The sequence below is a fragment of the Pongo abelii genome, chromosome 23 (assembly GCF_028885655.2).
Source record: "Pongo abelii isolate AG06213 chromosome 23, NHGRI_mPonAbe1-v2.0_pri, whole genome shotgun sequence".
Taxonomy (NCBI): Eukaryota; Metazoa; Chordata; class Mammalia; order Primates; family Hominidae; genus Pongo; species Pongo abelii.
The window spans coordinates 50,120,980-50,133,310 of NC_085929.1; the positions used below are offsets into that span (position 1 = coordinate 50,120,980).

The 12,331-nt window shown below is 49.8% G+C and overlaps 1 protein-coding gene across 15 annotated transcripts in view; it reads right to left on the minus strand.

Annotated features, from left to right (window-relative positions):
* Window positions 1–12,331, minus strand: part of EFCAB6 (EF-hand calcium binding domain 6) — a 306,732-nt gene that overhangs the window by 107,628 nt on the left and 186,773 nt on the right. For all 15 annotated transcript variants that reach the window (XM_054543760.2, XM_054543758.2, XM_063722923.1 and 12 more), the window contains 2 exons: window positions 10,158–10,291; window positions 4,480–4,712 (listed from right to left, as the gene is read on the minus strand). In XM_054543760.2, coding sequence (XP_054399735.2) covers window positions 4,480–4,712; window positions 10,158–10,291 — 367 coding nt within the window. The remainder of the gene's footprint in view (window positions 1–4,479; window positions 4,713–10,157; window positions 10,292–12,331) is intronic.

The following is a 12,331-nucleotide window of genomic DNA, read 5'->3' on the forward strand; positions in this document are numbered from 1 at the left end:
CCTTCCAACAAACGACATTCCAGGACTTGATGATTTCACTGGTTAATTCAATCAAATATCTAAGAAAGAATAACCATTCTATACAATCCAGAAAATAGAATAGAAAGGAATACTGCCAGTTCATTTTATGAAGCTAGCAGTGCCATGATACCAAAATCAGGGCTGGTATTCATGACTTTTATTATGCTTAGATGTCTTACAAAATAAATCACTTATTTTCTTTATAAAATAAAACTCATTCTGGCATGCAGTGGCTCACGTCTGTAATCCCAGCACTTTGGGAGGCCAAGGTGGGTGGACCACCTGAGGTCAGGAGTTCGATAACAGACTGGCCAACATGGTGAAACCTCGTCTCTACTAAAAATACAAAAAATTAGCTGGGCGTGGTGGCACGCAGCTGTAGTTCCAGTTACTTGGGAGTCTAAGGCAGGAGAATCACTTGAACCTGGGAGGCGGAGATTGCAGTGAGCTGAGATGGCTCATTGCACTCCAGCCTGGGTGACAAGAGCGAAACTCCATCTCAAAACAAACAAGCAAACAAAAACAAACAAACTCATTCTACTTTGCAATTATTATCTGGATCCATTTGTTATGTGGTCTTAGTGATGTTGATTTTAATCTTACTATATCTAACCTAAATAATATATTATCCTAAATAATATTTCATTATTACTCTTCAACTGTTCCTAACTTTGCTAAAAGAGAGAGAGAGAGAGAGAGAGATAACAACAAAACCAAAATGATAGAATCACCTGGCAGGATGAGATAATGTTGAAATGAAACACCACTAGGACATCACCCTTCAGTGTTCTTGCTGCAATGCCCGAAGTTCTACAGTATTTCTCAAGAATGTAAAAAGAAGACAATGACACCATGCTCGGGGTGTTGTGTTAGATTTCACTGAATGCAGCTGGAAATTCAGAATTCGTTCTTTATGCCCAAACGGCTAAGGGAAGAAAATGTGAGAAAGGAAGAGATTTCACAATAATGAGATGATTCAGAAGAGGAAGCCAGAGAGACAGAACAGCACTCTAGATTCCAAAGATGATGGTGACATTGATCGTAGCAGCCGAAGAGCTTGATGACTGAATGATATATTTCTAAGGATAAAAAAGGAAATTTGGTATTTTCATTCAGTTAGTCATCCAACAGGAAGGATCTGATCATGCGGTATTTGGTGATGGACTATCTAATTTTGCTAAAAGGACACATGAGAATATTCTTTCATCTTTTAAGATGTTTGTGCATTAAAATGTACTCCATGCAGGCTGTAAGTGGATAAATGGTCAAGGCAAGTGTGTTTTAAACAAGGACTGGAAGGGAATCGAAGAAGTAGAAAAAAAAGGAATAAGTCATTGGACCAATCATTCTACTTGGTATTTATATATCTTAAAATGAAAATGTTTGGCAGTTATGAAGCAAACAAGATAGTGTCCTCTTTTCAGCAAAGTTATGAACTCTTAGCATTTTCCAAAGTATTGTGTTTTTATGATGCAGGTGGAAAGTGAAGACCCAGAGTGCAGAGGGGCCCAACCAAGAGGGCAGGAAGGCTTTTAGAAAGGGGTGGTATCCGGCCAGGCGCGGTGGCTCACGCCTGTAATCCCAGCACTTCGGGAGGCCAAGGTGGGCGGATCACAAGGTCAGGAGATTGAGACCATCCTGGCTAACACGGTGAAACCCCGTCTCTACTAAAAATACAAAAAAAAATTAGCCGGACATTGTGGTGGGCGCCTATAGTCCCAGCTACTTGGGAGGCTGAGGCAGGAGAATGGCATGAACCCGGGAGGCGGAGCTTGCAGTGAGCCGAGATTCCGCCACTGCACTCCAGCCTGGGCGACAGAGCAAGACTCCTTCTCAAAAAAAAAAAAAAAAAAAGAAAGAAAGAAAAAGAAAGGGGTGGTATCCAGGTCTGCTTGGTGGTGGAGGTGGAACAGGGCAGGCTCTCCAGGCAGAGGAGGTGGCCCCTCCCAACAGACTCCTGGGCTCAAATCCCTGCCCCACTGCTCATTATCTGTGTCCTTATGGACATGTCACTAACTGTTCTCTGAGCCCCACTCCTTCATCTGTGAAGCCAGCTGGGAATGCCTCCTTTCAGGGCTGCTGGGGTATTAAAGGACATGTCTTCAGGAAACACAACACAGGGCGTGGCCAGGGTGGGCTTAGCTTTCTGAAGCAGTGCTTTGGTTTGGGTCCACCACACCCCGGGGACCGGACCAAGCCAGTGCTCACTGAGCTGCAGCCTCTCTTCCTTTGTGTCCATCCTCCACTCTAGGGTACAGAAGGATCTTTCTAAAGCACAGTGTAACTCCCTCACTCCATAGCATACGGCCTACTCCTCTGCCTACTGATAGAAGGTGACGTCCTTCACAGCCTGCCCTTCTGCCCTCCTGGCCTCCTCCCCAACCAGGCCCACCATGCAGGTGGATCCCACACATGCATTCTCTCCCCATTTCCCAAAAGTGCTTAACACTCCCGCCTGCCTCTGTGATCCCACAAATGCTCTTCCCTGGCCTGGAATGACCTTTCCTCTAGCCTGCACCTGGCAAACTCTTACTCAAACTTCAAGATCCAGCTCAAATGTCCCTCCTTTTCCTGAGCAACTCACGGGCGCCTCCCTCTGTTCCTGTGGCACTTGGGTCATCTTCTATTTCGTACCTGTCTCATACTCGACCCTGAGCCCCTCAAAAGGAGCATCTGGGTCTTATTCATTGTTGTACCATCTAGTCCTGGGACAATGTCTAGCATATAGTAGGCCCTTAGTAAATATTTGATGAGTGAGTGTATACATACAAATAATAAGGTTGAGTCATCTGAATGGGAAAACTGCACTTTGCAGTTGAAATTTTCCATGTTCGTTCTGGAGAGAATGGAAAATGAACTTTCTCCAGAGAATTTTTTGGGAAGAATTTTGTTTGTTTGTTTTAATGTTAGGCAATCAAGTCTCATATTAAAGCTCCTGAGAACCTGAGCCGTTGGAAGCAGGTGTCCAACTTACGTGTTGGATGATCATTTTGCTATCATGATTTTTTCTTGCTTGCTTTTCAATTTTTTTTATTTTTTTTTAGTGTAGACAAAATAAAACCTACGAATTCAGGGGGAAAAATCAGCGTGCAAGATCAGAGGGCCTTTTGCAGCCTAGCCAAGTGTCACAACAGTCTGGCACAGTGGCTGTGGCTTCCAGGGGCTCCAGTCTTAGGGAGCTGCCCTTGTCTAGGTAGATGTGATACCTGTCTAGAACCCCTGGGGACTGTGAGTGCCTCAAGGGCAAAACAGCAAAGTGAGTGTCACTATGATGCTGTATCATCACATCAGAAGACACACCTTGGTACTAGCATAGCACACAGCATTTCAGAATTACTCATGTAATAATAATTGGTCAAGGAGGAGCTGACTTGCTACTTCATTCATGCATGTTGGCTCTCGGCAGATCTCAGCAGGGAGCCGATGGGGACGGGTGATCCCCTGCTGCCACTGTTGGATGGGGTTGGATGGTAGCCCCATTGTGCCTTCAAAGAGTGTACGTGCTCCCTGGGAGAAGGCCAAGGGAACAGCACTGAGCTGGAGCTCAGCTGGACACCGAGATTCTCCTGGCTAAGGGTGAGGCCATATGGGCTGGGCAGGGGCCTAGGGGGCAGCACTGCCCAGGGAGGGGCTGGAGGAGGTTCTTTCGTCTCCTGAGGCAGTTGGCACAGATAGCTTCTCAGTGCCTGTAGATAGCTTCTCAGTGCCCGTCAATTACTACAAGATGGTCTGCATTCCCCAAATTCACACCCATCACCTAGATTAACATCTGGAGGTGAAGAGGAGGTAGGAGGCATCAGTTCCCGAAGAAGAAGGTTACTGTGTTCACTTGACAAAGATTTATCTGCACAGAGTTGGTGCACAGCCCTCCGCCTGCCCCTGCAGAGATTGGGCCCAGCCTTGGACAGAGGACAGGCTGTGCTCACAGGTCTCCCAAGCTTCAATTTTAAAAGACTGAGCAAAAAGCATATATTTTTGAACCCAGATTAATACATAGAAAAATAAGTATATGTATGTATGTGTGTATATATATATATGTATGTGTGTATATATATATTTTCATATACATATGAGTATATATGTAAGTATATGCATATAAAAAAGACACACACATATATATGTATATATTTATATATGTGTGTCACACACACATATATATGTATATATTTATATATGTGTGTCACACACACATATGTAAGTATATGCATATGAAAAAAGACTGAAGTGATACCCAGCAAAATATAAAAATGATGCTCACAGGTGGTAAGACCAGGGCCGTATTTTCTGGTTGTTCTACACTGAATGCATATTCCTTGTACAACTTTTTCTGAACCAAGAAAAAGAAAAAAATAATCACTCCATTATTTGTATCCCTTTGCAGACGCCGTGGAAATGCCGGACATCACAGTGGCACGGGCCGGCATATATTAGAGACACAGAACCGTGCTGCCTTCTTACCTAATGAGTCTTTGAGGCGCTTCATCTGTTCTCCATGGTCTCTTCTCACACAAATTTTGAAATTCCCGAAAATTTAAAGTGACACTAAGTCTCAAGCCAAGAAGGCCAAGGAAGCGCTCAAACTCGTCGTCTTTGAGATTAAGCAGTAGGTGCAGGAGCAGTCTGTGAAGGTCGTGCATGTTGATTATGCCATCCCTGTCAACATCTGTTTTAAAGAAGGCAGAGTAGGGGTCCTAAAAACAAAACACACATGTCAAAGGCCTTCCCCGTGAGCCCCGGACGGCAACACATGCCTACCCCCATGTGTACAGCCTCATCTCCACGTGAGGAGGGGCAGCTTGGCTGGGCCCCAACTATTGCTTTTAGAGACTCGGCTGTTCCAGGAATATCCTCACCATGCTTTGCTTTTCCCAAGGAATTATAAAGCTCTCCAGCTACCCAGGGGATATAAACGATCTTCTTTGAATGCAAAGAGTTCGGGGAAAGGAACAGGCCGCTTTCCTTTTCCTTCCACACTCTCAGTTTGTGGAGCTTATACTTCTAGTCCAGGAAGGAAGGGAAGGAGAAAGTGCTGGAGGTTTCTGGTGTGTATGAACATCCTGCTCACAACTTTTTATATCACTTTCATAACGTTTGGCTGCTTCTGTCTACCGGCAAACAAATACTGCACTGAATCTCACGCCAAGGAGCCACCCGAAGGCCAGGCCTCTGTTTCGATGACTGTGATAGAGATCAGCTATGTCTGGGATCCACAAGCCTGCCACATCTGAAGGACTTCCGCTCAGCCCACCACGCTGGTTGGAGGGCACAGCGATTCCTATTTTGCAGATGAGGAAACAGAGGCTCAGGGTTCCCTGGGAACCCATGACTAGAGACCCTGATGTGTGATGGAGCGTGCACTCTGCAGGCAGGTGGCTCAGGTGAAAACCCCAGCTCTGCCACTTACTAGCAACGCCACCATAGGTGAGATAGTTAACCTTGTGGTGCTTCTGTTTTCTCGTCTGTAAAATGGGGACTATGACAGTCCCTGCTTCCTTGGCTTGTTTGTGAGGAGTGAATTTGCTAATGATGCAAAGTGCTTAGAATGAGCCTGGCTTTCTTGGCACTCTAAAATGCTGTTTGTTGCGCTTGCCATTTGCCTAAGATCATATAGCAAGTGCAAGGCTCTGCCCGGGGCCAATGCCTGTTTCCTGCATGCACCTGCTTCCTGGGTCTCAGGCCTGAAAAACTGATGTGGCCCCAACCCACCTCGTTCCATCGGCACCTGACGCAGTCCCTCATCTGGGAGTTACCTGGCTGCTCTGGCGGCATTGCTCTTGTCCCCTCTTGTTACAGGCTCCTCCCACGGAGGTTACTTAGGATATCAAGCAAGACCTGATGTGACCCAAGTGTCTCATGCAAATGTGTGGGGATTTTGTGGAAAGCTCTCTCTGTATTCACTCATACCTTCATTCACCAAAAATTATTCAGCACCTAATATGTGCAATCGCCACACTAAATACTGTGGAAATCAATTTAAAAGATGCCGCCCCTGCCTCTGGGAGACAATACAGTGTGGCAGTGAGGCTGATGTCTAACTCTGCCCGAGGGGGCCTCCCGGGGCACAGGCCCATCTGTTTCTTTATGATTCCCTCTACACTGCCAGCCCCAAGCCCCCCAACCCACAGCCTCACATCTCCAGTGGTTTGGGGACATTTTCTCTGGGATGCCAAACTGAACATGGCCCAAATCAAACTCCTGACCTCCACCCCCTGTCCCCACCCTGCTCCTCCTAAGTCTTCCCGTCTCAGTAAGTGGAGCTCTTTCCTCCTGGTTGCTCAGACACAAACCTGGGAGCCCTTCTGAGCCCTTGCTTCCTCTCACACCCACGTCCAGTCTGCCCACACATCCCGCTGGCTCTCCCTTCAGAGTGCATTAGCACTGGACCCCCTCTCCCAGGCCCACCACCTCAGCCCCCACCCAAGGTCGCTGGAGTCCTGCAGGAACCTCGTGATGGCTCCCAGCTGCCATCGTCGGCTCTGTGGCCTCTGCTGTGTGCAATCGCTCCCGAGCGATCCCTTACAGCTGACGTCACGCAGGAGGCGCCTCTGCTCAACCCCCTTGACTCTCCATCTCACTCAGAGTCCAAGGCCAAGGCCTGGCCGTGGCCCACAAGCCCGTCTACAGCCCCATCCCACCCGTCCCCTCACTGTTCTCTGAACAGGCCGAGCCTGCTTCAGGGCGTCTCAAGGAGCCCTCTCCAGTGTCCGCAGGGCTCGCTCTGGCTCCTTCATGACTCTGAGTGTCCCCTCTCCAGAGAGGCACTTCCTGACTCCTCTGTACAACGGCATCAGCCCTGACAGGCCTGTGGCCTCCCACGATCCTCTACTTTTCTCTTTGGCACATGTCACCACCTGACCTAGTAGAGGTTTCTGTGTCCACTGCACTTCCCCCTAGAACATAAGCACGAGTCCGGGCTCTGATCTGTTCCCTGTTGCAGCCCCAGCTCTCCGAGCCATGCTCACCATAACATCTGTGAGATGGGGCTGCTGGACATGAAGGAGCAGCATTTCCTAAGCACCGAGCACTCTGCTGGGTACACAGACACCATAACTGCAATGCGGCCCCTGACACCCAGGTCCTCACTGTCTACTAGGGAAGCAAGACAGGAAACAAATCACGGCAATCCAGCGTGATTACTGCAGGGACAGAGGTATGAGGGCCAGGTGGGGCCAGCCTGGATTCTGGACTCGAGGGACAAGCTAGATGCTATGAGATCATACATGGCTAATCTTCACAAGTTTATAAACTAATCATTCCTCAAATCTCAGTCTTCAGCTTCCCCAATGTTAGTGCGTAGTAGAGAGGCTCTGGAATCGAGCCGGTGTTATTTCAGTTCCTGATGGTGCCATGTACTAGAGGTGTGGCTTTGTGTCACTTTTTCCCTGTCTCTGACCCTCAAGGTCTCCAGCATAACAGGGGAACATTAAACCTACTTGACACGGTGGTTGCAGGTATCAGAATACACAAGGCCCTGTGTGTGGCCCTCCAGTTCGCTGCCTGGCATCAGGTGTGGTATGCTCAGTCAGCAAATACAAATCGGTCATGTGCAGTGTGGCAGAGGCAGCCCCTTGGGTTACTGTGGTGAATGATGTAGAAATGGCTTGGGGCTCACTGGTGAATCTAACTGCAGCACCCTGTGGGCTGTGTGCTGTGAGGGACGTGAGGAGAGAGGGGAATGTGCAGTGGCCGATCTCTCAGCTGATGTGAAGGGCTTGAGAAGGACAGAAGCTTGGGGAGGAGTTCACTGGTCAAAGGGGAGGTGCCATCCAAGTAAAGGAACAGAATGTGCAAAGGCTCAGAGGCAGGAAAGGGTGAGGGGTGAAGGGTCTTGTGGGCCGGCCAGGCAGGAGCAGGATGTATCCTGAGAGCACAGTGGGCACTCCGGTCAGAGATGCACGTGGATGAGACCATCCTGCGAGGGCCAGGAGTCCAAGACGAATTGTGAAGTCCAGGATGAATTGGAAAGTGAAGTTGCAGAGATCTGAGTGTACTGTGACCCTATTTGTGGGGGGACAGGTTAATCCTATTTGTTTCTAAAAGATATATGAGGCCAGGGACAGTGGCTCATGCCTGTAATCCCAGCACTTTGGGAGGCTGAGATGGGAGGATCGCTTGAGCCCAGGAGTCTGAGACCAGCCTGGGCAACGTGGCAAGACTTTGTCTCTACCAAAAAAATTCAAAGAAAGCGACTGTACCATCCCATTAAAAAATTGAGACCCGTGCTTTTTCCACTTTGCGTATACCTGCAAGGACACAAGCCAAGTCCTCACGAGCCCTGGACATAACCCGCATCCAGCCTGTCTCACACAAAAACTGGCAATTAGGGGTTCACTCCTCTGTTTCACCCACTAGTTGATAAATTCTCTGGCGGGATAGAGTGGGTGTTGGTGACGGTCTGTTGAATGAATTCATTATTTAATTATTTAAAATAAAGATCTCTTTGGAAAACACAGGATATATGTTGGCTGTAGCCAAGCTTCACTGATCGTAAAGATAGGAAAGCAACGATGTGGCGTGGAGCTGGGCTTCCCACGGCCCCCACTGGGAGACTCGAGGAGTGTGTGAGGGAGAGAGGAGAGAGCCTGAGAGAGGGAACAGGGAGGGGCCTGCATTGCAATGGGCAAGGTGCAGTGAGGCAGCTGCCAGGCCTCTGCAGTTAGGGTGCCCACGGAGGCCCTGCCAACCAGCGCAGAAGGGAGTCTGCTCCTGGAGCCTTTGCCTCCGTTCTGCTCTCTCTCCCTGCAGCGGCCGCTGCCTCCCACCCAGCCCGGCTCTCCTTTGGAGGACCAGGCACTCCCCACTTAAATGACCCCTGCCTCCTCCACGCTGGAGCCCACAGGCCAGTGGTTCCCAGAGTGCTCCTCTTGGCCAGCCACTTAGCCTGGATGAGATCATAGGACCAATCCTTCTCCATGTATGCATATGGCGATCATATTTTTTCAAACCAAAAATTAGGATGCACATTCTGAAAACTGGACAGAATGTTCAAAATCTGAGCCCTGCTAGAAAGTCTAAGCTGGACTGCCGTCGTAAATGCACAGGCATGTTGAAACGGGAGCCTGGTAACCAAAATGAATCTGCAGGGGTGATCAGTCTGGGGAGGATGCTTCAGAGCACAGGAAATGGGGTGTTGCCCTCCCCACAGCCCCCCAGGCTGCTCTGATACCCAGTCTCTTGCCCGCCCCTTCCCTTCTGGACTTCACCCATCTCCATTCTGCCTCTGGATGTGTTCCCTCCACCCACGGGGTGAGGACGCAGTCTAACTCCCTGATACCCTCGGCCCTGTCTCGGGGTTCGCCTTATTGAATTGATCTCCCTAGCTTTATTCACCCTCTTTTACTTCTCATCACAAAAAGAGCTCAGATCATCTTGTACCGGCCTCTATGTTTGAATGGCTGCCGTCTACTTCTGTTTTGTCTGTTACAACTTGCACGTGCCATGCACACCTCCACCACGACAAGCCACATGCTTTTCCCCAGAGCCCATGCCTTGTCTGTCCTGGCCTGGCTCAGGCTGCCTCATCTATGGCTTGCTCCCTCCTTTCCTGGCCAGCCCATGCTTAGGCCTTACGATTCAGTGTGGGGGCCACCTCCTCCAGGAAGTCCTCCTTAAAGGGATCTTTTCCTTGTGCCTCCAGAGGATGCTCCAGTTCCTTCGACAACAGCCAATTACTATGAATATGACTTGTCTGTTTACCATCTGTGTCTGGGATTAGACTGAGCTCCCTGGGGTGGGGCTGGTAGCTTTCATCCCCAGCATTTAGCACAGATTCTAGCACATAGTAAGTGTATAACACTTGTTTGGTGGGTGAATGGATGAGGGAATGGATGAATGGGTTTCAAAGTCGCTGTACCGTGGGTTGTCATGCTTCTTCTCCACCAACACCCACCTCTTGTGAAAAGGGTCTCCTTACCCTTCTGCCAGCAAAGTGTCCACCGGGGTCCCTCAGGGAGGGAGGAAGCCCCATCCTCCCCACACGCCTCTCTCTGACCAATGCTGGGTCTGCAGAGGGAAATGCTCTGTGTCCCTCGGGCTGACCGGGACATGACCTACACCAGGACTCACACCCACTTGGGCTGCGTGGTTGGGAGCAGGGGAGGCCTAGAGAAGCCCAGAGCCAGACAGTCACGGTTTACCCGGAATGACTCCTTCAGCCTCCTGGGGAAAAGCTTCAGGCATTCTTCTGCGGTGATTAAGTGGCTGTTCACGTAACTTTTTGAAGGAGTTGGAGGCTGCGGCGGAGTGGTTTCCAGCCCTCTCATTGGAGGATCTGGAACAATTACAAAGATCAGGGTTTCCATTAGCGCCCATCAGCTTCATTCCCTTCTTTTTTTTGAGACGGAGTCTCGCTCTTGTTGCCCAGGCTGGAGCGCAGTGGTATAATCTCTGCTCACTGCAACCTCCGCCTCCTGGGTTCAAGCGATTCTCCTGCCTCAGCCTCCTGAGTAGCCGGGATTATAGGCGTCCGCCATCACGCCTGGCTAATTTTTGTACTTTTAGTACAGATGGGGTTTCATCATGTTGGCCAGGCTGGTCTTGAACTCCTGATCTCAGGTGATCCGCCTGCCTCAGCCTCCCAAAGTGCTGGGATTATAGGTGTGACTCACCATGCCTGGCCCACCGGCTTCATTTCTACATCAACATTTTATCTCTGCCTGTCCCGAATCCTGTTAAAACCCCATACGGTACCCTCCTGTGAGTTGAACACAGCATTGACTTTCTTACTATCTAGTTTCTTTTCCTTTGATTTCTCAGACACTTTCCTCCTCTTCCAGGAGGAACCATGCTGCAGACTGTGGGGCCTCCTTTCACCCTCACAGACCGCACTTGGCACCCTGTTTACTTGTCCTGTGTCTCTTGTTCATCTCCCAATTCCCAGAGGAGGAGAATGAGAATTCCTGCCTCTTTTTTGTTTCCTGGAATCATGTCCTAAAGACAAGAATATAGAATTCATTCAACATCCATTAGTTCAGTGGCTATTTCCTGACTGTGTATCTTTTAAGTAAGATGCTGAGGCCTTCATCTATTTTTTGGTCCTTCCAGCAACGCTCAGGAGAAGGTCTTCGTGTTTGTTTACACACAAGAAAACCTATCATCCCAAGCACTTTACCTAGGGGGCGGTGAGGCTCAGGGGTCCCCGGCTCACCTGGGAGGTGGAGCTCGTGGACAGCACAGCTGAATCCAGGCTGTCTGATACTAAGACCCAGTTGGTTCCCTACTGCCCATGCCCTCTCGCTCCCCTAAAATTAAGGAAGGAAGTGTAACCTCTCCTTAAAAACTCCATGTCGGCCAGGCGCGTTGGCTCACGCCTGTAATCCCAGCACTTTGGGAGGCCAAGGTGGGCGGATCACAAGGTCAAGAGATCGAGGCCATCCTGGCCAACATGGTGAAACCCCATCTCTACTAAAAATACAAAAATTAGCTGGGTGTGGTGGTGCATGCCTGTAGCCCCAGCTACTTGGGAGGCTGAGGCAGGAGAATCACTTGAACCCAGGAGGCCGAGGTTGCAGTGAGCTGAGATCATGCCACTGCACTCCAGCCTAGTGACAGAGTGAGACTCCATCTCAAAAATCAAAAACAGAAACAAAAACAAACAAACAAACAAAAAACTCCCATGTCTACCCCGTTTCCATTAGGCTGGGGTCATCTGATTGTGACCTTGTGTCAAAGCCAGGCTACACACCAGGGACTTGGTTCCAGACGTGGTTCTCTGTACCTGTTGCTCCTGCGCCCTCCCCATGGTGTGGTGGGCAGATGGATGGGGGACAGGGCGCCCCAAGCTCGTGGGCATCCTCTGCCCCTCTTGAGCCTGACTTCTGCCTCACCTGCCTCACTGCAGAGGCTGCAAGTGGCCTCCCTCCGGTTCCTTACTGCCTGGCAGATAACACCCCCAACCCCACCGCCTGACCCCTCTGCCACATCCCCCTGACCCCTAGCAGGGGCCACACAGGGCCTCACTCCCCACCTTGCTAGAATCTTCACGTGTGAGAAAGCAGCTTAGAGGGGCAGGGAGGAGATGGGTAGGGAGAGAAGGAGCAGGAAGTGAGAGGAGGAGAGCACGGGCAGCCAAGAAGCCGGGAGCAGGTGACAGAGATGGAGTCCAGTTCCAGCTGTGACGGCCTCGCCAGCACTGGGACCTCGGGCAAGTGACCTACGCACCCTGGGCCCCAATTTCCTCACCTGAAAAATGAATACACCTGGCAGGTGGGACACACTCACTAAAATGCAGGTGAGTTCCTTCTCCTTCTTATTTTCCTTAAAAAATATCAAAACATCTACCCAGGGACAGTGCTGAAATTCTAAAATGCTC